The following is a 25,982-nucleotide window of genomic DNA, read 5'->3' as shown; positions in this document are numbered from 1 at the left end:
TCAGGGTTTCTTAGTTGAAGACTTGGCCGGTGATTTAGCAGATGCTTTGGATGGACTGCTGTCACATGGAGTGACTTTGATGTGGACGAAGATCGAAGCGGGTGAGAGGCTGGAGCCGTCCAGCTTGAGCAGTCGGACGTGACGATAACCTGCCGAGAGAAAGGACAGAAGGTCAGGAGAGGAAATCTTTCGTCAAAAACCCATGATAGCAGCTTTCTTTAAGGGACAATATGCTGTATGTGTATTGTGATTCTTAAGTATTGCAATTGTATATCGCTTATAGTGGTAGTATAATAGTATAGTGCAAAATCATGTTAAATCTGTATTTTACTTTCCCACACACACACACACACACACACACCTGTACGGAGACTTGTGAATGGCAGGGTGAACTGTCCCAGGAAGTCATTGCTTGAGGTGTAGTCATGGTCCTCCACCATGAAGCGGACCAGAGCAAGGTCAGGGACATGGACGGTAAAGTTAAAGGTGCAGTCCCAGCGCGGATTGAAGCCTGAAACAGAGAAAGAGAACTTACTGAAAGATTTATACACAATACCGTGAATTCTCAAATATCAGCCAGTAGTCAAATAAAAGCCGGCTCTCTATAAATAGCCGGGTGTGTGGTTGGCTCGAACAAATAAAGGCCGGCCCAGAACACAGGCCCTTGGAAAAAAGTAAAATCAAATCATTTAAAAATGTATTTTTTAATTATTTATTATCATTCTTTTTATTCACAAATATGAGGCAGTGTGCAGTTTTCACTGAGGGTGCAATCTAACCGGAGCGGCAATGAACGACGTCAAGACTTTCTGTTCCACGAGCTGCGTTGTTTACAGAAAAAGAAAACGTTTTTCTTGTGATTGACTTTAATTAACGGGTCTTACCTTTACCGAAACTTCAACATCATGATGCAGATTAGTAAAATGTAAATATGCAAGCTTTGTCAGGTCTGTCCTCAAGAGGAGAAGAAAACTACTTTTTAAATGCTCGTTTGTTGAACGGAGGTCGGATCGATCTGATGCATTCGAGGAAGTCGGGAAATCTGAACGCTGAACGGCCTTCATGACACAGTGTCAGGGAATTTATCTCAAGTTGAATTTTAGATCTAGCTTAGAGCTTTAACATTGATCTGAAAAGAATCAGGTACTGGAAAAAACATGGCGCAAACAGAGCGGATCACAGGGGCGCTGGTTTAGCTCAGATGGTAGAGCAGGTGCCCCACGTACAGAGGCTGCAGTTCTTGACACACTGATCGCAGGTTTGACTCCCAGTCTGCTGATCATTTGGTGTGTTCCAACTTTAGTCACGCAATTCGTTTGATAGTGGGTTTTAAAAGCATACTTGGTATATAATAATTGGATGTGGTTTAAAAAATGAACCAATGCAGAGACGCCTTAAAGCTGCACTCTTTCTAGGAGCCAGCATGCGGCGAGTCTACTTGTCAAAAACAAGTCTCATAGCACAGAAGCCTATGAGAGAACGACCCAATATATTAGCTGATTAATCATCTCAGTAGTGTTTTCCTAATAAGGCATAAAGTCTTAGTTGCTAGTTTCAAATCTCCTTTACTGCAGCATGAAGTTCTTTTAGTATATTATAGTCATTTAGAGTAGAATAGAGGACACAGCAGGGTTTGCTTTAGGGTGGGTCAACTCTTTCTAACCCAAATCTCAAGGATGTTGATTGACTACAATATAAACTGTATGAAAAAATCTAATAGATTCTGTAAATTCCTAAATGCTTCAACTGAAGCCATTTTTATTTGCAGCTCTGATGTCTTTCGGCAGCAGGGCAGGTTTTTACCATTGTTGTCCACATGATTCGTTTTCTTCTTGTCGTTGTCGATAGGAGCGCCGTGTATCTCCACCCACACATGAGGGTCCACGATGGAGCTGGGTTTGTCCCACTCTGGTTTAGGCAGCTGCTGAGCTGAAATCACCTGGAACAACAAGAAAAACAACAATCATTTTAGAATGGAGCATCAACAGATCTGTTTGGATTCAGGATTTAGTCAACAACGAACAAACAAACCCTTTCACACTCACACACTGATGGCAAAGGTTACTATGCCAATCTCCAATTAGGATCTATGCACATTCAAAGGGATTAATTTGGGGTTGAGTGTCTTGCCCAACATGTAGACTGGAGCAGCCAAACCTCCAACCTTCCGCTTGAGAGACGACCAACTCTACCTCTGAGCCATAGCCGCCCAAACAACAACTCCCTAGAACCATTGGAGTAATAAACTTCAATTCTTCAAGCGTGATGTCCCGTTCCAGTGTCCCTCCATCCATTATCTATACCTCTTACCATACCATACCAGCCCCCCACTCCAGTGTATTTTGGCATATTTATGAAAGCTCATATTTCTGACGCGATTTCAACAAACTACATTTTGTACTTCTCGCACAATCGTACCTTAACAGTAAGCAGGACCGGTCTGTGGCCGGGACCTCCGCCAGTGTTCTCTGGATTGAAGGTGGTGTCCGGCTGGCACATGAAGGGAGGCTTCAGGGTGTACCCACACTGACCGTTCTGTAGGAACCTGCCGTGGTTTAGATCCATCTGCTCACCAGGTGTCTGGAAATTCAAAGCAACTGAAGAAAACACAGCAACTGTCAGCATCTCTGTGTACCACGCTGTTCTTTTGATAGGGGTGCGTATGTGGGTATGGTGCCACATAATTACACCAAAGAGAAGACGGTAATGTGTGTCTGAGTAACTTTTTCTTGTCTACTTAAGAATATCATAAAACAAGCTCTCACCAATCTGACAGCCTCCGTTCCACATCTCCTGAGGGTTGTAGTTTGAGGACTGGAGGCGTTGGCCTGAGGGGTAGATCCTGCTCAGCTGGTGGCTGTTGTGACGCACAAAATGCATCCCTGGAGGGCAAGAAAAGTCCAGTAAGCCCAATGGTATGCTAGAAAAAACACTCATTTTGCTTTTGTCCTTGTGCTGCCAGAAAAAGGTAATTTTGGGTACCATGCAAACTACTTCCCTTTACTTTTAGACAGTGAGTTTATTGACATATACACATCATACCTGAGTCCTTTGCGTGCCTGAGTGCTTCACTCTCAGAGAAAGAGGACATGTCTGTTGCTGGGTTTTTGGCTGCTTGTTCAAAGCTTTTAAAGGGGACACTGCGGGTGTAAACCACCAGCTCCGACAGCTCCGGACTCAGCTTAGACACACCTGGCTGAGATTAAACACACAAACACATCGTCGTATTTATGACCAGATCTTATGCTGCCTGGATAAAGGTGAGCTGGTGGGAGGTGTGCCCACCTTCTTGTCCTCTTTTTTTCTCCTGGGTTTGCCTTCAGACCGGCTCGCCTCCTCGTCTGAGGAGCTCAGATCTGAGGAGCTGCATGCTCCCTCCTCCACCACACGCTCCCTTTTTCCCTTCACCAGGATTTTACCCTTCAGGTCCTGCACACACAACACACATATCACACACACTTAACATTAACAACTTGTCTGAAAAATGATGCTGTAGTGATGATATGTTTAAAACAAAAACAAAACCCTAACTGTAAACATGCAACTTTTAGCTTCTTCTTCCCTGAATGTCAGATAAAAAATTTGACCTTTCTTTGCGTCTGTAGTTACCAGTCGCTTTGCAAAATATAAAAAATAATGTTTTGTTTTTTTTACTCCGGAGTATAAAGAGTAAGAAATACTTAAAATTTTAGGCTGACCCATATATTGGTTTGTTGATGTTATTGGTCGATATGGGTCTATCACAGATAGTTGGTATATATACAATATGTTTCCTGATATCCGTTATATGAAACGAACTATACAGAACATAATGCAGTAATCTTTATTACACAAAACAGAAAACACATTTTGCCGGAGGAGATAACAAATGTTGGAGACAGTGTGGATCTCGAGAGGCCAACCACTGCCATGTATTTTGGGGGTGCCCAGTATTAAGGCTTTTCTGGACAGAGTTTCACAAGGAACTAGAAAGCATATTTAAAGTCCCAGATATCCAGACAGAGTTACATGTGATGTTCAGGGTTGGCTCCGGTTGTAACTCTTGATTTTCTCTCCCTGATTATTGCTGATTAATTCTGATTAATACTTCTATGTGTCCCCTAAACCTCTCCCAACTGTACAACGTTCTTAAAATCTGAAAAATGTGTGGATGGCAGGGGAACTAAAGCTGATGTACTGATATATAAACTGTATGCAACACATGCAGCATTCTGTGTACCTGTGCAGCCATATCTGTGTATAATCAATCCATATGTTTAGGGTTTATTTCATTCAGCCTTCTACTACAGCTACTTTTATTATGATTGCTTACAAATGTATAATGCATGACAACGTAAAGATAAGATTACAACAGTTCTTGAGAATAAATTCCTCAAAGCAATTTATATAAGTGTAATTCTAGGCACACGCATGACGGAGGCTAGAGGGCAACGTTGTTGTGAAGGTTCCTCAAGGTAGTGTGATCACTGGGGTGCAGATCATGTGATTGTGTGAGTGCACAAACTCGCACATTATGATAATGTGGAACTGTGTAAAAAGTAGGACACAGAAGAGCAGGTGGCTGATTTCCAATCCAGCACAGTCTGTCTCTGCGTTACACTGAACTCTAACAAAGTAAGAGACACCATAAAGTCAGAGAGGCAGTTAGCGAATGCCTCACCTAAGACGGAAATTAAAGTCTCAACATGGAGCTAGAGAGAGTCTGAATATTGTGTGTGTGAGAGTGAAATCCTCAGGGTGAGTCATCGGCTATTTTTAACCACGTCCACATTCCACTGACGAGTAGCAAACACTCTCCAAATATCTATCTGGACCAATCATTTAATCATATCAGGTTTTTTAATCTCAGGCAACTGCAACAACTTCCACTATTCCAGTGCAAACATAATCTACTGTATGTCCCAGTGACAGACACCATAGGTTACAACAGGTATTGTCGTTCTTAATGGGATTGAACTTTCACCCAGTGTCTCCTCACCTCTGGATAAGGCAGCTTGTGAGGGTCCAAACCACTGAGGGGCTTTGTGAGCAGCTTGTCTCCCAGGATGGATCGCAGCTGTCGAGCCATCACTGTCTGCTGCTCTACGGAGCAGTGGTTTTCCAGGGACAGGATCACAGGGTACGGAGAGGCCTGGGAGAGAGGAACCAGGGTGCAAAGTCAGGAAGGGACTTTTCCATAGAGGGAGAAGGAAATCATCTTTATGCATTTAAATGATTAAATTCATTAATTTAGAAAGAGCTTGTGTTTAAACTTTTGAAATTCATCCGCACATTGTATCTGTATGTTTGTGTCTGTAAAATGATTCTAACTCTAGGAGTCTACTCACTTTAAAAGCATACTCATTGATCGTCTCAATGACTTCCACAAAGGGCACTTTGGAGGTGAGGGTGTGTCCATGGTAGATGACCGGCTCTCCTTTATCACCGTCCCAACAGTCCAGCTCGACACAGCGGCAGCCATGATTCAGGGCTCTAAGAGAAAAATCATCATCAGGAATCTCTAAAACAGACAAGGAGCAGTGAGTTAAGTTGTAATTTAGGGGTTTATAACTAATCTGGGCCCTTTCTTTTTTTTGGTGCTTGGAGGAACATCGGAACAAAGTCCAAATTAAGTCCGGTCTACGGCATGCATCCTGTGAAACATATGAAGACTGGGTGAACATGCGACGGTGTGTTTGGGGTAAAGATAACAATAATCACTACACACTGATATCTTGTGGGAACTTGTGGGTGACGGACAAGAGTTTTGAAGCGGTCTGGTTTTAGTTTTTTAGCCCGGGTAGTTTTGACCAATCCAATTCGAGTCTGTGCGGAGACCAAAAGAGGCTGAACGCTTCAATCAGGGAACCCATCGGCCATCGTCATGACAGCAATTAAGCTATTTATCCAGCTCAATAAACAGATCTCTGCATGACACTGAAGATATTAAATGATGGGACTTCTCTTTTTCTTAATCTAGTGGAGTCGCCCCCTGCAGGCCTTAGACAGAATGCAGGTTTCAGGCACTTCTTTATTGGCTTTAGCTTTGAAAGCAAAAAGGATTCTTCAACTTCTTTTTTACAGTCTGTATACAAATGTGTTACAATAAATTATTAAAATTAACTTGTGATTTTACAAATAATCATGTCACTAATAACATGAGAATGTGCATAACGTTCATATTTCAACACCATATTTGGAAGAGACAAAGAACAGGACAAAAATTGGACAATAGTATATTTTAAACTTGTTGTCGTATCCCAGCAAGCTACATTCAAACTCCTGTACAACACCTCCATGCAGTGACAAAAGTCCACAGGGTGTTCAGCCTCTTTGATTCTTACCGGATATACGGCTCAGTGCTGCTGTCGCCGGTCAGCTGGTCCTTGGTGAGGTAGGTGTTGTGGGAAGAGGAGATGAAGTAGTGCGATAGCGGGCGTTTCATGTCCTGGTAAACCCTGGCGTGATCTGGGTTAAACACACAGTTCTCCTTGGACAGCATGTACATGGTGAAACCATTGGGGGTCATGAACTGGTTCTTCTGGGCTGTACTGGGCAAAAGGCACAAATATAAGTCGATGAAAGAGAGGAAGTATTTGATAGTGAGCAAACTGGTGCTGGAGGTCGAAGTTCAGCTTCTAAAACACAAATACTCTTGGCTCGAACGTCATTTGTTACTGACACACAGTATATTGTAACTCAGTACTGTACCCCATTCATTGAGTTCATAGGTGAGTATGACGCTCTGGGCGTGGGTGAGTGACACATCCTCCCCCTGGTCCTTGAAGAAATCCCTCAGGTCCACAGTGGAAAGGACACAGCCGTTAGCAGAGTAGCGGATAAACACAGCATCCAGCTCCGGTCTGCGTAACAGCTCCCTGCAGAACACTTCGATCTCTCCGTGATCCAGACGACCGTCAGCCGACTGGTCACATTTCTGTCAGGGGAACAGAGAGACGCTGCCATTAGTTATTTATAAATCGCTTTCAGTAAAGATTACAATCATAGATATTAGTTTTTAACAATGTGCGAGTGCTACCTGGAAGAGGCTGCGCGCGTACTGGTCATTCAGGTCAATATTGATCATCTGCAGCAGTGTCTGGACTTCATCATAGCTCATCTTATCATCGTGGTTCTGGTCGGCTCGACTCAGGTACGCATGAATCCAGGTGACACAAATATAGTCAAGGAAGCACAATAGGAAGTGGAGAAGTGCAGTAATTGGTGGTTTAGTTAAGTGCTTAATTCTGATTGGGCAGTTACAACTTTCTGCGGTCAGTTATTTCTTAAGAGATCACAGACTCTAAAGGACGACATCAAGTAGCTTCAATTTGAAGGACATAGTCTGTTAAATTTAATGTTTGCCCTGTTCAGAATTTCATTAGCTTGCAGGTGATGTCACTTCTAGTGGTTGCCATTGGCCGGCTCTGCCTGCCGTCAAAGAGGGGCAGGCACTTTCCTTTAACGCTTGGATATTGTAGGCTGAGAACCAGTAATGGAAGCTCCTATTGGTTCAAATGACACCTCTATAGAAAAGGAAGGGGCTCACCTCCATGTTGTTTATATCGGAACAGAGCGGGAATTCAAAAGGAATATGAAGTTATTACAGTAAATAGACAGGAAAATGCAGCGTTTCCGACGACTGATTAGTAACGCCGATCCGTGGATACTTATTGATGGAATAAATGCTTTTGGACTGAATACTTTGTTTATTGATAATGTCGATTGCATCCGCTGTGGTGATTGTATCTTTAAGCGGTTTATATCAATGGAATCGTGGACAGGCTGTCATGGAGGTGACAATGGGTCACTATCTATCACCAAATGAGATAACACAATGGTGATTGAGCCTATGGCCCACTGATGAAAGCCTTTGCATTTGCAGAATTACGGACCTTTACTGTCTATGGCGACATTCGCAGAAAAAATTCATTCACCACTCAGCAGTGGTTGGTCTGCCAGAGAGGGTAGGCAGAGATAAGCGGCTGCTTTTCTGGTCTCTGCAAGTGTTGCGAGTAAACAGTAATCTACTATGGCTGAACAAACAAAGAAAAGATGGATGACTACAGATACAACTTCAACAAGAAGTGAAAATCCAAAGAAGAAGAAACAAACTCGATGCTCAGATGAAGCAAACAGTCTAAAAAGGGAAGCGACCGTCAGCGAGGAAAATCAAGAGTTACAACCGGAGCCAACCGTGGCAGCACACATGCAGCACTGTCTGGAGATCTGGAAAGTGTGCTCCTGCAATTACCGTTTATTACCATAGGTGCCGCCAAAGAGAACGAAACTGAGATCTTATCGATATTATAACTTAAAGTCTGTAGGAAAAACAAGTGGAAAGGAGTGAACAGTGGAAGAAAGGAAGAGACAAAGACACAAAGCTTTGACAATTACAGGTCAGAAGACCTCAATCAGGGGCTGCACTCTTGTGAAATAAGATAATTTTTAAACTAATAAAACCATTTTTATTTTGTGCCAAATATTAAACTCTAGTACGTAGCCATGTAATAAGCAGAATAATAAACAGAGAGAGGGCTGTTATAGTGGAATAAAACGCCTTTGTATAGGCATTCTTTAGGTATTTTTTTAACATTTTCTTTCATTGAAAAAGGTGGCGGTTACAAAAGTAGCAACATGTCCTTTATTGGATGTTTGTTGCACTTTTAGCAGTCTGGTTTGAGACTTTCTTGTGCTGTTATTGCTGGTATCGCCCTAAATATAGCACAGACAGATTTATAAGGATATTGGTCCAGTTTCTCCTTCTGGGTCATGTTGTCCACCCTCCCCTGCAGGGTTCGGATGCCGCGGGCCCAGTGCTGAGCCTCCTCCGGGCTCTGGCAGAGAAGATCCAGGCTCTTACGGGCCCCTTTGAAGACCACCGTCAAACACCGGCCCTCTGGTACAGAGCCAACCATCGGCCGCAACGTCTCTGACTGGCAGCCCTCACGAACACACTCCACCTCCAAGACAGAGACTGAGGGAAGAGAGAGAAATGCATGAGTTACAGCATGGCAGACTAAAACTTTAAAGTCTCAGAATGGAGCCGTCAGACTTCACATCAAAAAATATCAAAATTGACAGTGAACACAGGCGGTCAGAAGGGGCTGTGCATTTAGCTGCCTCCAGCTTATTTGTAGGTGTTTCTCTAGTGTTCAATATTCACAGGGACTTTTACCAGAAGCAAATTATCTGCAGAGGCCTCCTCCTCTCCAAAACAAACGAACCTTGTGATTAGAACCAGTGAAAACCCTGACTATAACAGTTTCTCAGAGTCTCTGGGAATCACTTCGGTCGGCCTTGGGGGGCTGCGAGAAGAGCTACTGCTCTAAGCAACTGACACAAATCTTTTATCCCTTAAAATGACATAGTAAAACATTTGACATGACTTAAAACACTATGAAAGTAGTTGACTGGGAATGTTTTAATGGCCTGCCAACAGCCAGAGCTCATGGAAAATTCTGATAAAGTCTTGCAGCTACAACATGAGACTCGTGTAGCGTGGCGTAAAAAAGGAAAAAGAGCAGAAGCTTCGCATTAAAAACCAAATCTGATTAGACTTCTTAAATGCTGAGTCGAGTACAGCTCTGTCGAACACTATGAATTTATTGATAAGTCTGCTTTCAGTCAGTATTCTGGAGAGGAGAAAACCATGCAGCAGATACGGAGAACTACAGGAGCAAAATGAGGGAAAAGAGCTTCTGTGCTAAAGACCAAGAGAAAGACGTTCTTGATGCTGTCTTGCTTGAGGTGTTTGCCATATTAGAGGCAAAGACAGATACATGTAGGATATTTTAAGAGCTCCCAAAACAGTTTCACAGAATTGAACAGCAATCTTCCAACATTGGACCAAATCTTCCAGGGGTCTGATATGTGCACCATTATCCCCATATTTACATGATTATTGAATCTCTCGGCTCTATCTGAAGACTGGCTTTTCATCTTCCAGTTCAATAACCTTTAAACACGTCGTACAACAAGCTTTTTTCCTCGCATAACCCTGATATATACATCAGTGGAGGAGACAAAAGGAAAATGTACTCAACTGCTGCACGCTTGAATGGATGCAAACATAACCAGAGCTGTCAGTCTTGATCTTTCTCTTTGTTACTTTCACTCGCAGACTCAAATATTGTTAAACACACTGTACTCGCATTACTCAACAGTCCATCTCTTGTTCCCTGCATTATCAATTAACAGTGGTTAGAGCATTAGTAGTACTAGTAAAATTCAACATAACCCAAAGAAGTCCAACTCAGCCTCTCCTTTGTGCCATTATTCCACATTAAGCCGTCTGTGCAGTGAGGTTTTAAGGTCGTGTCATTTTGAGCTTGAAAAGTTGAACTTCTGAATACAGATCTGTGTTCCCTCCACAGCCTCTCGGCTTTTATTTACTTTGGAATAATCATGCAAATTAATTTCCACACTTTCCTCTTTACTGCAAATATTAGTAGGAATTCCACTATTTCTGCTCCACTATTCCACTATTTTCTTCAGTGTTAAAGCCGCAGTAGGTAAGTTGGAGAAGAGAGCGGAAAGATTACAACCTCCAGGTCCCTCCCCCTCTCTCTCTGCATGCGCTCGCAGGCTAGTAACCACAGTAACTAAAGGAGCCGGATATACAATATGGCGGTCAAAACGTGAAATGACTGCAGCCGTTGTATTACACCACCAACACTATCAAAGCACACAGAGACTGCACGGCTCTGATTGGTTGTGTGTTTCGGGAGCGTTGGATTCTTACAAGTGCCATTAGGAGCAGTAGGACAGAGGAATATGATTTGCATGTTTAAAGTGACAGTTTGAGCAAATATAACATAAAGTTAGTTTTAATAATGTTACCTACTACAGCTTCTACTGTCAGTTTGGATGCTGCAAACAGGAAATGATGGTTGCAGAGCACGAGGCGTGGCAGGGAACAAGAAAAGACATTTGATTTTCTTGCTGTAAGTGAAAATATTTGACCTAACACTGTATTTTAGCAGAATAATGTGTGAGGACAAATGCCAACGCTGGTTTGGAACCTAATAACACTGATGACTGATGAGCTGCACTGTTGATTATAATTCCTACTAAATTTAGACACTCTATTAAGGGTGAGCACACATTTACACATCTCAGGCAACCTTTCCGTAAGTGTTTCCCTCTCAAACAGAGCTGTTTGTGTGTTATTTTCAACCTGTTTGTTTATCCAGCACACCTTGACGTTTATATTTGTACTACATAATCACATCACACCGTCTGATGGATTGAATCATCCAAATTAAACATCCCAGCAGACCAAACATCAGCTGGTGGTTACAGATACACAGCAGAGACAGGAACTCTGCGCTAAATATACCAGATGTTGTTCCAAAGGAGGATGCTCACAGAGTGACACCCATGTGAGCACCAACCGGGGGTTGAAATTTGGTTGGCAATAGGTTGAAATCAGGCCTGAACGTCTAAGACCGCATGCATTTTTCAACCAGCTATAATACGGTTACAACATCAACGTGTCAGAAACACATTTATGTTTTACAGATTTGTTCATTTGTTCATTTTAGCAATGCAAGGGTGATGACAGTGATGATTGAAGCAGCATTTCTCCAAAATTTATAATTTAGCAGCGGTGGGTTAAATCCGGTCTACACAAAGACGTACAACACATTTTATTTTTCACACATAAATACGGCGCTTTATGGGCTGTGTGATGTTAACAAGAAGGTTCAGACACATCATCAAGGGAGCAGTTTGAACCATAAGAAGAAAAAAGAAAACTGAGCATGTGCAGGTACTTCAGCTGTGCAGCTCTGACTATTAAGGCAGAACGACCCCTGGATGCTGACGTAGGTGATTAACACCTGATAGGGAGATGGGTATAAAGAGATTTTGGTGGCCTGCGGTGGTGAGTGCTGGACTTGAATGCAGCTCTTGTGAGATCGAATCAAGCTCCACTTGTGTTTGCAATAATGTTTTTGGTGAATGTGATGCACTGCTCACTTATACAATCATTTTAGACGCTAAATATGAGATGCAACTTGAAAATTGCAATGGTAAGTGAGCAGTGCACCAAACATTTTTTTTGTAAAAATGGGTTGACCTGGATTCGACCCCACATCAACTGTACTCAAGCCAGCTTCTCATCCCTGTCGGCTATCGGCCTCTCAATCACATGTCCGTTAGGTATTAATGAACTACGTCAGCATCCAGGGGTCGTTCAGCCTTCACGGTCAGAGCTGCACATGCTCAGTCTTCTTTTTTATTCTTCTGTGGAAAAGTTCTCTCTTTACGATGTCTCTGAATCTTCTTGTTAACATCACACAGCCCATAAAGCGCCGTGTTTATGATTTTTGTATGAAAAATAAAATGTGTTAAAATGACGTCTTTGTGTAGACCGGATGTCACGCACCACTGCAAAATGATTTTTGAGAAATGCTGCCACAATCATGACTTTCGTCACCCTTTCATTGCTATGATGAACAAATTAACAAAATGATTAAACAGAAATGTGTTTCTGACACGTTGATGTCGTCACAGTATTTCAGCCGGTTGAAAAAAGGTTGAAATTAAGTCTCAGATATTTAGAACTGATTTCACCCTGTTTTCAACCAAAATTCAGCGTTGAAGCTCACTGGGTATTAGACACTAAAGCACCTGCTAATGCTATTTCGTCTGATGGTCTAAAAGCAGGCTTCACATAGCCTGTCTAATTCAGAGCTAAATCGTGGCTTTACATAAACCATGTCAAAGAAATGAAACTAAAAACCTTGTAATCACTGCTGACTTTGCTTACATGATGGGATTTCAAACATCCTGCGAGCTGCCTGAGCAAAAACTAACTTTAATCTATTTTATAAAAATTTGGGGGGTGCCAGTTTAGCTCAGCGGTTAGATCGGCGGCCATATACAGAGGCCATAGTCCTCGATAGTCCATAGTCCCCCTCCCTTGGCCCCCTTGCCGTGTGTCATCCCCACTCTCTTCCCCTGTCCACTGTCCTCTCAATAAAGCCATGAAAGGCCCAAAAAATCATCTTAAAAAAATTGGGGGTAAAATGGGCTACACGTAGCCGGACTAAATCAGGGCTATATTGAGCACAGACGTTTAAAGCTGGGAAGCAGTTGAAATCTGGTCTAAACATAAACGTTTAATCAACGTCTTCAAATAGTCGGCAAAAAAACTTACTTTTTAACCAGTTTTGAACGTCTTTTCGATGGAAAAATGCAAGCTAGGTGGGTACATAAAAACACAAAAATAGTGGAATCTGCACGCTCTTTTTTGTTCTGACAACATTTTTAATCAAGTCTTGTAAATTGTTGGTTACTCCTGTCCCCCAGGCACATAAAGTGTATTTATCTGGTTGGAAAGAGGCGTCAGCAGCACCAAAAGAGACATAGTTTACCAGATCTCACAAGGGCAAGCTGCTGAGACAAAGACAGGTTAAAAAAGTTCATCCTGAGAAAAGTCACTGTCACAATGTTCATATGATGTGTCGCTTGGGAAATATGGGTCCGATACAAACTTTGATGACTATGGTGCAAAAGAATGAGTCATAATTTGTACTCTCGTTCAACTTCCCATTATAGTATTTTAGTTCAATCTACGTGGGAGCTTTCAGACAATTCAGCTAAAAACAAGATCATTTCAACTTCCGCTTCAGAGTGTGTTTCTGTGAGAACCCATACTGGGCGGCTGTGGCACAGTGGTCTCTCAATCGGAAGGTTTGGGGTTCGATCCCTGACTGAAGTGTCCTTGGGCAAGACACTGAACCCCAAATTGCCATAGCCACTGGGTATGAATGGGTCTGATTGCATAGATCTGATTGGAGATTGGCACTTCAGCCTTTGCCATCAGTGTGTGAATGTGTGTGTGAATGTAATGTAATGTAAAAGCCCTTTGAGTGCTCAGAAGACTAGAAAAGCGCTATATAAGTACAGTCCATTTCCATTACTGTACACACACACAGACACACAGCTACAGTTAGAGGAACACCAGTAGCTGTGCACACCAAAGCCGCACTGCGCCACATCACACGCAGATCTACTCTCATGGCAATTAGAGGCCTTGTACTGTACTTGGAGGCTAACGAAGTGGGTGAGTCTTATAGTAACTATACAGCACCAAACCACAGGCTCGAGGCCGACTCCCACCACCGTGTAATGAACTATAATCTCCCTGTTTGAACTACAGCATGACCGGCCGCCATGTTCGGCTCAAAATAGATGAGCTCTGTAATCATGGAGTAGAGCGTCTGATAGTGGAGGACAGGAGAGGCTGTGTGAGCGAGTCTATCCCTGTACAGGATAGTAAGTAGCATTTAAGCTAGCATAAATAGATCCATGTTTCATTGTACATGCCCAGTCATAGCGCTGTATACTTACTATGTTGAAGGAAAGGCCTGCTTGTTACTAATTACCACAGTGGGATGGTCATAACGTCGGGGTGGGGCTCTCACTGGGTGCCATCAAAGGATTTAGAAACTTATTTAAAGTTTTTCAGGGTTGAATGTATGTGAAAGAACTCCATATGGATCCACTCGGCTCCCAGCAGCCAACACCTGAGCTGGAAAGGTCCTCTTCTACTGCACCAGATTTCAGCTCAGTGTGACAATATGTAAAAAGGACAGAGGTAGTTCAAGGTGATTACGTATAAATAAACCTGGGCCCTATATGTTCATGTTTTGGGTTACAAATGACAGAAAAGGTACAAAAAGATTTGGTAAAGCTCAAGTAGATATCTTCAGCAAGCAGCCGTAAAGCAGGCTTTGAGGGCTGCCACGCAATCCTTGGACCCAGCCACGTGGCAAGGTGAATAGAGGACAGACGTGGGGGAGCGATGAGGTGAAGGCCCTTTTAGAAATACGGGCCGACCAAACAATTTCACAAATGCTTTGTGGAAACGCACAAAAATACAGAGGTGTTCAAACTGTTCATTGAGAAACTAAACTGATCGATCTGTGAAACAAAACATTAAAGTCTTTGGTTCTCTCTCTTCTTGCTCTCTCTTTCTTAGTTTACTTCAGGGAGTTTTCCACATGAAATTCAGAGAGCAGTTTCCTCGCGCATCAAATCTTTTGGTCGGCTGGTAAAAGCTACCGTGTGAACGCAAACAAAACTCGAGGCAAAATGCAACATGTAACAATTTGGTCTTTGAAGCAGATCAAACAAACTGCTGTTCCATCGCTCTCTTAAAGGCCACCAGACTCCATTGACAAAAACAGTTATTTTACCTCTTTACCTTTTAATTGGTTAGTTGATTCCAATACAGTATTTGTGTAACACAAAATAAGAGCTTATAGCTCGTTTTAGGCTGACTGGAGCCAGGAACAAGGAGAGTGGATTTGCTCTAAAGTTTGACTTAATTTGACTTACCCTTATTCCTACACCTTAACTGACACCTTCTATATCTAGACAGTCTGTAGAAATTATTTCACTTAGATTTTTTAGTGTGTCCACTTGCCGATATAAGACTTTCTCTGCCTTGCACCCTACATGTGATCCTGTAAGTTTGTGCTTGTAAAGTATGTTTCTGCAATTATTGTCTTGTCGATTGATTCTGATTCACATAGACACACTTACAGGATTGTTGCTCCTTGGCTCGGCTGGAGGTTTTGTGGGACTGACACCAGATCGTGACACCGTCTTCCAGCAGCTTCAGAGTCCGCCGCTTCTGCCAGCGAGGCGAGCGGACCTTTCAATATAAAAAATACATGTATTATTACTATAATCCACTGCTAACAACAACTGACAACTACAAGCAGTTACTAAGGAGAATACCTTTATCATATTGGAGCCCTGCAGCATCCGTTTCACATCTTCATCGTCCTGCACTCCTAGAAAGAAAACAGACAAAACCATGGTTGAAGAAAGACACACCGTACTGGATGGAAGCAGGGGATGTGAACTCTTTCTGTAGCACTGAAAGAAGGCAGGGAGGGAGGATGAAAAGAGAAAAGAAAACAGCATAGTCATAATTAGGAGTGGGTGTATGTATACATCAGTGAAACCACAGCTCCTCTTATGGAAGCTTGTAACCAGCAGCTGGGTGTGGTTACAAATGAGAAGGTACGGACACACAGAGAGAGAGAGAGAGACAGAAGGATCTGATGAAATGAAAGTAGAGAGAGAGAGACGAGGACTTGATTCCAGAGGAGGTAAAATTCCAATTAGCTGAGTGCATCTGGGCAGTTATGAAATCCTGTGACACCATTTACAAAGATGAGGATGAGTGTGCCTTCATGTCAGCCAGAAGACATTTCATAAAGTTTTGGAAAGTCACTTTACATCCATCATTGTTTCCCACAGAATGGCAGAGTAACTGTGTCTGTGTACAAAAAATATTTCAAAGAATACATGACCCTAAAAACAAAACAAAAAAGAAACAAGAATAAGCAGATTACATTAAACTGGAGAGGTCGCACCACAATCATTCAGTAACAGAGAACGTGGGGGGTGAGGGGAGGTTGTCCACTGATCGATCGCAGATGTTCTTTTGGGCGGATAGAAAACTAAACTAAGATGTGATAAAGTCCTCCATGCATTGCTAAGATATCAAGTGCAATGTAATCGGAAGAATAAGAGGTCAAAGTGACCTGGGGTGCACACAAAATTTATCATTGCGTGTGTTTTTCATGCTGTGCGCGGACATGACATCGTTTTCCAGAGCTGAGTTTGCTGAGGGGTGAGCCATCTCGCATCCTTACTGTGAATAAATCCCAATCTCCACACTCATTCCCTGTAATATCCCTCTTCCCACCAAAATGAGCGCTTTGATGCAGGTTTCTCAGACCCAGGAAGACCTGCTAATAAATGCTGATTATCTCTTTTCCCATCGCCAGTGGAGTATTCTCCTGTGTCACCATGACGTTACAAACGTGCCGGAGACAGGGTTAGTAAACGGTGCTGAGGTCTTTATTGTATCTATTACTCATTCAGTCTATGTATCAAACTCGGCGCTGACAAATTTGGAACGATGTTGGAGCGCTGCTCGGAAGGAGAAGGGCAGATTTTGTGCTGAGATGACGAGGAGTCGCAGAAGTTACCAATGGAGCAAAGAGGCCAAGGTGATAATTACCCGGGTCTACTGCAGAGTCATTTGATCCGGGTCTGAATGCTGATTGTAGCCTTTCCCACTACACAAAAAAGCCGGGTTTTTTTACAAGTGAGAAAGCAGCTTGTGCTTAGTGCTATCCCGCTGTCAAATCGCCAAGTGCGTGAGGGCTCTGATGCCGACTTTTCAATGCAAAATTGCGGACTTTCTGTGATTTTCAGTTAAATGTTAGCAAAGGATTAACAATAACGCCTTTCTGACTTTTTTTTCTGACGTTCACGACATTAAAGTCCGTGAGGGTTCAATGCTACGGCTTTAGGGTTGAGATTGGGATTGGGCCTATCTCCGCTGAGAGTTGCGCCTGTGGAACAGCGACCGGGAAGCGACAGCTGCTGGTGTTGCAGCCGATGCAACCATGGCGTCTTAAAACTTGGTAAGTCTAGGAGCATTTCAGCCTCAACGCTGCAAAGACAAGGATTGCCTGCAGGATTTGTAAGGCGGACCTTGCTTATCACGGGAGCATCAAGAGCAAGAGAAGGCACCATGGACTTGTGTTTGATTTGATATATTTTCAGCACTTTGTCGTTGGTTTTTTGTACATAAACTTGATATTGGATTTTTGTATATTGAATATTTATTTATTTATTTTATTGGATATTTCTCTTCAGGAGCCAAATCAGCAGCAAAGACATATTCCTGAAAGAAGAACTCAGAATGTATTGTTTATCGTTAGTGAGCACATGATTAAAAGAACCGCACACTACATTTAAAAGCTGATAGGCAAATAAGAGCCATTAAGTCATTGTGCAATTAATTAGCCGAGTCAAGTCAAAAAACGATGACGAGTCGACAATCAAAATAGTTGCAGCCCTGCGGTGACCTTTGACCTTTGACCACCAAATACTTGTGAAACTTCTGAGTTATCACAATTGAAGAACAGGAAGTTGATCTTTGAACTTTTGGTTGAAAAAAAAAAGTCTTCATCATGGACATTTGCCTCATTCTTTTGAGATCACTGTGACCTTTGACCTTTGTCATCCTCCAGCATGAACGGACGTTTGTACCAAATCTAAAGACCCCCATCTTTAATAACTTGCTTTTATATGACGTCATGTCATGACAATTAACTTTGAAGTGTTCGTTGGCGTCCCTTTTCAGATAAGTGAAGCTCCTCTGAGCAAAACTCGCTTGAAATCTTTTATAGTTCCAAACTTTGCGATGGTTGTTATGGAATATCTGTGGCCTTACAGCCTGCAGCGTTCTCCCTCCGTGTGAATGAATCCAGCTGCAGTTAAACCTTCCTTTGTAAACTGTCAGTCTGAGTGTGCAACATCTGTTCTTCCACATCTACATGATGACTGATCTTTGGGCATTGAGCCGTCTATGATTGGATTAGCAGAAGGCAGCTCAGTAGGAGTGAATTCATCGTGTTTGATGCAAAATATATTCTGTTAAATGTTTTCCTGACCTGTGAATCAGTATTTCAAGTACATTCAAAAGCTTGAATCACTCAGGAGGAGACAAAGCCATGTTACGAAATCAAGTGCATGAGACACACATTTGGTCATTGCTCATCTTTTTTTTTTGCATCAACAACTTATGAAAGTGCTGAGAGACTCGCTGTGTAAAACTGAATCTGCAAACATGCATATTTTAATACTGGACTTTGGGAAAAGACGTGTATCTGTTTTCTTACTAAGAGTGTAATAAAAAGATCGGTTCGCTCAGATTGTATCTGTTAAGAATGGAGTTGGAGCCAGGCAGTAATTAGCTTAGCTTAGCATAGCATAACATAGGCTTTAGAATACATTTATAATATCAGGAAATGCTAAAGTTGCATGTATTACATTTTTGGGGCTATTTGGAGGCAGTGAAGAATGCTGCAAACGCAACACCTCTAAAGTGCAAAGGTCATCTGTGCATCATCTTATCTATAATATTTCGTTAGGCCACCTCTAGTGGCTGTGGTAGTTACGACAGCAGAAAAGGCAAGTGTCAGGTGATGTAGTGTAAAGAGCAATAAAGTTAACCTTGCGTTTGTCCAGTATGGAGGCATTTTGGATGCCATGGGGACACTAATTTGGGAAACTTGTAGGTTTCACGTATATGGAACTATTTTAAGCAAGCAGTGGCATTAGAGGAGGTTATTTTTAACCCTGGGCTGAAACTACAGACCTATAATGGGATGGTTTCATGTGCCCAGTGAAGCTCCACTTCAAGCCAAGTAATCTAATCAACAAACGTCCAGTTATTGTAGTGCCTACAGAGTGTTTGGTATTTGATATCTCAAGTTTCCAATGTAGAGAGGCTTGAAACTGGGGGGGGGGGGGGGGGGGGTGTCTTTGTTTTCATGGTTTAAATTGTATTTTTTAGCAAACGGACTGTTTTGACTTCAAAAGGGAAACTCTAAAAGTGCTGTGACGTTACCCTTAATCTCTCCTCCACAGATATTCCTGCGCTGAGTAAGCAGCTCCAGCTCCAGCGACTGAAACTGAAAGTCTCAGTGTGTGATTTAGGAAGGGCTGGGTTGCTACACTCACAAAGACGTCTTGGTTCCTTGAACTCACACTCAGCTACTGTAAATAAGGAGAGCAACGTTGCAGCCTTGGGAGACATTCGGTGGCTGTGTGGTTGTGTGTATATCTGAGAGAGTGTCCTCAGCCTGTGTGATGAAACCGTGTGGTCTGAGTGATTACACAGACTGAACTGAACCAAACCAACCGATTTACTGCACGTCTTTAATGTTGAGATATTTACTCTGTCAAGGGAGTAAAGGCCAAACACTCAAAAAAAACAATTGTGCTGCACTTATACACACAAAACAGGAAAATGATGGATTACTCATGTGGATCTCACTGGACCTGAAGTCAACTCTATACACACTGAACACTTTGCAAGAGGTGGAAAATTACCAGTAAAATGCCACTGGAACATCTGTCTGAAATAGCAGCAAAATGAACAGAATAAAATAATACACACTGCTTTTGGAGAGTGAAGGATAGAGAGCTAAATGTGGCAGTCATACTGTATGTTTTGGATGTAAAATTCCAATCTGAGAGAAATGAAAACCCTGGCTGTCAAATATTACTTAACTACACAGCACGTGAGGTTGTATGTAAGTAACACTGAACAAGTAGTGAAAGCAAAAGTGAAGGTACAAAGTCATTAGTAATTGCTGTGAAGCAACAAGTCGGCTACAGCAACATTTTCAAATATAAATGCAGCTGTATGAAATAAAAGCAAGTGAGGTAAAAACATTATAAAAAAGGAAATATCGAAAATTATATCTAAATACTTTTAAAACCAACTCAATAAACTAGAATTGTGTTTGTTTGTTTTTCAGTTCAATTAATTTTATATTTAATGATTAATTTATCCAGAACCAAAAGCACAAAAGTACGGAAGCCCTAAGTGGACATGCATCCATACTTTTTATTTACCCTGTTGTTTTCTCGAGATCTTGACTTATTTATCTCGTTATCTCGATAACAACGCTGCACCACCGTAACGTCAGCTGATCATAACTGATCATAAGGCTGCAGCCTTTGAAGGAGGCGGTCCACGGAGGATGATCCATTCATAGCCTGTGCAGAGCGTTAAAGCCGAACTGAAATGAGACGGTCTGGTCTACGGATGATTCCCTGTTTGCATCACCAGCTGTTCCCACCCTTACCCACCAAATGCCACTCCTGTCGCCTAGCAACTAGTAGCTCTTGGACTAACTAGCTAGCATAACTAACATCACCTAACTTATTTTAAAGATAATTTGTTTCAATGGCCCTTTCGTTTTTTTTAAACATGTGTATCTCGAGCTATTCGATTGAGTTGAAACCAAAGACTTTCACATTTCAAGTGTATTCCTCAGCCACGTAAGAGTCCGCCATCTCGTTTGAATTGGCGTGCAATGAATCTCGGGATACGTTGGGCCTAATGGAAACAAGAGGACGCATTTGTCGGCCGCATCTGAAGGAGCCTTCGAAATGGGACGGCCTTCGACACACTGCTGTGACGCAATCAGCCTTCAAATACAGACTTCGAAGGCTGCAGCCCCTGGATTGGGACACAGGCATGGAAACTGGCTTAATTTATCATTAGTGTGGCCAATGGCAGCATGGCATGTCCTGGTCTGTAATATCACAGTGACCAGCCTGTTGTTTAGTTTTAGAACATCAGACAATTATCCCGTTATCACGAGAAAACAAGCTTTATCTCGAGATAAATAAGTTGAGATCTCGAGAAATTACTCCTTCTCACAGGAAAACAGAGTAAATTAAATTAATGGTTGCATGTCCACCTTAGGCCTTCTGTACAAAACACCTTGTAGCCTCTTTTGTCTGATCATCACACTGAAAATATTTAGATTGTTTGCCCATTAGTAAAAGCTGGACTTTTACACGCTTATATGCCAGAGTTAACATATATTAATAAAGAAAAATAATCCTCTATGTTGTGAGTCACTCTGTTTGAATGAGCTCAGCTGCTTGTTGTAAACAGACTATCAGGGCGTAACCACATGTTCCTCAGGGGGAAGTCGTGCCCCCCGAAAACAATCTGTCCCCCCGCAAATACAGAATTAATGAAGTGAAATATGTCCTCCTTTAATTCATCTGTCTGTTAATATTGTGCCATTAATCTATAAGTTATATCTTTTTGTTAAAATAACTTAAGCTGTGTTTAAATGTGCAAATGATCACAGAAATATCACAGTTGTAGGAAATGCACTTATGTGAATAAGTTCTGCATGAGGGCTCTCACTTGAACCACACAGATATCTGCACCAAGGTTACACTCTTACTATCACAGAGAGTTTCTATTTGAATATCATGCTGCCACATCTGCATGTAAACACTGTCTGAGTGTTAACAGGCTTTTCTCTGATGTTTAGAGGCTCGACGGTGCTGATGGGAATAGTATTGTCTTTGCAAACACACAGACCAAACTCTAAACGGTTTTCAGTTTACAATGTTACAATTTTTGTTTAGCAGATGCTTTTGTCCAAAGCGACGTACATCATGCTAAATAACGTATCATATGATGGCTATATTTGAGCTTCACAGCTGTTGAATTAGTAAAGATAATATTTCTGCTTGCTGGCAAACAAAACTAAAACTGATTGTCAGTTTAATTGATTTAACTTCCTATAACAGCTCTGAATATTGAGTTGTGCATAACAGAGTGCTTCTATCACCCCGGACAGTGTGTGATACTTTAAATTTACCCCCCCACAAAAAAAACATGAATTCAATAAATAGTTTCATCTTTTAAAGCTGCATTCAGACGGGATAACAATAAGAATACATTGGTATTATTAAAAAGTGGGATCAAAAAGGGATCAATTATCAATTATCTTACCTTATCTGATTGACAAGTTTGTTCGAATGTTAAAAAACTGGAGTATAAAGCACCCGTGATATGTTTAAAGTCAAAGATAGCCTTTATAAGTGCTACGGATTAGTAAATTAATGGATTAGGCAACAGAAAACTGATCAAACATTTTAAAATAGGTCAATAATAGGTCAAATAATGACTGGCTAGCTAATTTAAGGGTTAATATGTTTGTATCTGCGTTATACTTAGTTATAGCCTATCTTTATATTTTGTAGTGTCAAGCTAAATCTATTATAGCCTAATCTATAATCTATAGTCCTAATTCCTTGTATTTCCCGTTCCATGCTGATTATTAATATTTCCTTATTATAGCAGTCAGAGCGGTGCAGGGGGGGTAACGGTTCACCACACATCAGTATCAGTATTGTTGTCTCAGAGGAGGAGAGGAGCCTTTGATCTTTAAACACATGATGTGTGCACGAGCTCCTGCACAAACACTCACCCAGATTCCTCAGAGGGTCGATTGCCTTAGACCCGGACGTCCCGGCTCCATTCTTCAGCGCCGCGGCTGCTTTCTTCCCGTGTCCCAACATCACGCGAGGAAGCTGCGCTCTGTGTCGCTCAGACTGTCCGCCTCTGCCCTCCCGGTGGCCGGATCCTGCGTCGTTTCTCGGGCGGGAGATCAGCAGTGAGGTGGATCAGCTGTATGGAGCTCCTGCAGGAGAACGACGGTAGAGCCACCTCAGTCTGCTCCTCATAGTTTTATCCTGGAGGAGGAAAATAGGAGCCTGGGCCAGCCTTCACCCTGCTGATGTCACTGAGATTGGATTTACAATCTTAGAGCTGCAGACAGGCGTCAAAAACCACAACTAACAAAGTCTTCCTGAGGTCACTTTCAAAATAAGAGTTGCTGAAAGTCGCTCGGATCCTTGTTGGTGTAAGATGTGTTACCAAAGTGTTTACCATAGCTTTACACCTGCAACTTATTTCTTCAAGAAAGTTGAACTGTTATAACCATAGTATTTTAAAATTGTAAATCTTGTTGGTAATGACAATACCATTTATCAGAAATGTAATTATGACGTTTGATATGATATTAAATATTCTCAATTCAAATTCCTCCAGAGGTTTTCCCAGTGCTTTCAAACTCATCTCATCGTCTTCCTCAATGAAAGGAATTAAAGGAGTTATTGTTATGCACTCAGCACACCTGTAGTTACTCTTTCCAAGGTCAGAATATACGGAGCCCTAAGCAGACATGCATCAAGTCATTTTATTTAATCTGTTTTCCTGGGATAACAAGTAGTTTCCGGTTGTTTTTTTGAAGATCTCGACTTATTAATTACAAAGCTGGTTTTCTCGTGATAACGGGTTAATTTTCTTTCGATGCACATCCGCTTTGGGCTTCTGTAAGAATGACATTCTCCTAGTCGAAAAAGACCTAGAATTTTAATTTTACCATGAAATACTATTAACAAGAAAAGATGTTTTAGTTTTATTTGAATAGTCACAATTCTGTTAGAAAAAAATTTGGGGGGTTTTTTGGTGGTTGTTTTTTTCCCCATTGGTTCCCATAATATCTCTTAGGACTCATCAAGATTTCTTCTTCTTTTTTATTCCCTTTATTTGAAAAAAAAATGTTTGGTTCGCATTCTTATTTTAATAAAAGATACATTTCCCTTGAATTTTACATACAGTGTATTCCAAAGGTCTTTAAGACTCTTATTCACTTTTACAAGAATGACCTCATATGAAAACTTTGATTAACTATGATGAGTTCTTGGACATTATCCTGTTTGGATCATAAACAAGTTGTATTTCTATTTGTAAATACATTCTGAAATCCAATAGGGTTTTTGACTAGGGTTATATGTTATATAATATATCTTTATTATATTTATTTTAAACATAGCTTTCCTATTTGCTATATTGTTAAATAGGTCCTCTTAAGTCCTCTTTTATTCTATCAATCTAAACAGGAAACATTTCCTTCTGTATACTATGGTAGGCCAATAAATCTTAGGTTAATAATATAAAATATAATATATAGAATGTAATCTTGTCTCAATGTTTTTCTTCAACAATGTATTTCACTGAGATTTTTTTCACATTAATTAAGATGAATTGAATTACTAAATATACAAGGAAATTGTATTTTTATTTCTACAGCTAATTTCTGTTACGTCAATTCAACTGAAACAACTCTTAATTCACAAGTCAACAATTGTAATGCTTTTCTTTTGAAGGCAAACTCTCAATGTTTCCGGTTTTTTGATCTCGTGTCTGTAAACTTGACGACAGACGGATTTTAAACGGATTACAGGCAGGAGAGAGACGCTCGAGCTCACAGTGTGGAATAACGGTCCTCTCCTCGGTCCACTCATCTATAATTTCATCCAAACCACAGTTTAAGTGATGAGCTGACTGAAAATAGTTTATCCTCTAATGCTGTCCGCTGTAATTGGGGCACTGGTGCTGCATAATGATTAATGCGCAAATCGGCCAATGTGTCCCGTGTCTGCTGTAATCCACAGACTGCAGAGGGTCTTTTATGATGTACTGGCTATTGTCTATCTGAATTATCCTAGACCTTAAGTTTTATATGGTGAAGATCAATAGGATGTACATAAAGTTAATAAATTCATAAAATAGTGCTTTAGAACAACCACACGTAACAACAGTGAATGAAAACGCAAAAGAAAAATCTGAAAATAAAGTTAAGAGTGACATTTCTTTCAATTGGCAGGAACAAATTATATAGAATATTACATTGCCTATATCTCAGAATTTCTCCAGCAACTAATATGTCATTTATAGAATTATATTGACCAAATTATAAGAAATTACCCCCTTACTAAATTAAAACACATTGATCTAAACATAAACCATATTCCCTTAAATCTACTTTTTTAAAAACTAGGAAAAAAATATATGACATACAATATATTTCAAGCATTATACCTAATTAAAGCTACTGTGAGGAACTTTTGGTTTGTGTTGATTTTGGCGCCCCCTGTAGACAAAGCCATACCTCCATTCTCTTTGCAGATTTTGTGGTTTTTAACAAAAAATCTTATCCTGCTTTCTTTAACAGTCATATGTATCACTCACTTTAAAGTTTGCCCTGAAAATGTAAACAAAGGCAGTCTGCAATTTATCCCTTAGTCTGACGCCTACCCCCAATGGATATAAGCCATTACAAATAACGATATAGAAATAATTAATCTTGTTGCTGATGGTCTGGTTTGCTTCTGTAGGTTATATGGAGTAATCAGAATTAACAGTTTATTTCATAACCAGCGAAAAACTCCTCACAGAAGCTTTAAATAAACTTTTTTATTTTCATGTACTGTATTTTTCTTTGTTTGTTCGCCAATGTGATGGGACCATATTCTTTCATATTTCAAACTGTTAGAATGAAATGATCAGTGACTGTATTGAGAAAAATACATCAATTAGTAGTAAAAACTTTATTTATAGTTTTAAAAATTAGAAGACATACATTTGAGTAAAATAGTGTTTTATTGCTGTCGAATTCGTATTATCTATACTGAGAAGGGAGAGATTTAAGGGGTGTGTCGCTTTAAATGCCCACGCTTCCAATACGTGTCACGTGATCTGACACGGAAGTCGTCTGTATGAACTA

At 41.1% G+C, this 25,982-nt stretch overlaps 1 protein-coding gene across 1 annotated transcript; it reads right to left on the bottom strand.

Annotated features, from left to right (window-relative positions):
• Positions 1 to 22,929, bottom strand: LOC138593421 (1-phosphatidylinositol 4,5-bisphosphate phosphodiesterase delta-3-A-like). The gene is made up of 16 exons (XM_069664420.1): positions 22,839 to 22,929; positions 15,736 to 15,791; positions 15,538 to 15,649; positions 8,728 to 8,956; positions 7,019 to 7,148; positions 6,691 to 6,916; positions 6,324 to 6,525; positions 5,328 to 5,472; positions 4,979 to 5,131; positions 3,286 to 3,429; positions 3,043 to 3,196; positions 2,766 to 2,882; positions 2,419 to 2,597; positions 1,804 to 1,939; positions 362 to 511; positions 1 to 149 (listed from the first exon to the last, which is right to left on the bottom strand). Exons 1-16 carry the CDS (start codon positions 22,927 to 22,929, stop codon positions 1 to 3), a joined length of 2,373 nt encoding a protein of 790 aa, XP_069520521.1.
• Between the last annotated feature and the right edge of the window lie 3,053 nt (positions 22,930 to 25,982).

This window comes from Semicossyphus pulcher, unplaced genomic scaffold (genome assembly GCF_022749685.1).
Source record: "Semicossyphus pulcher isolate SPU_LCO1_2020_fin unplaced genomic scaffold, fSemPul1.0.p SCAF_16, whole genome shotgun sequence".
Taxonomy (NCBI): Eukaryota; Metazoa; Chordata; class Actinopteri; order Labriformes; family Labridae; genus Semicossyphus; species Semicossyphus pulcher.
This window is presented reverse-complemented; position numbering and strand designations above follow the sequence as displayed.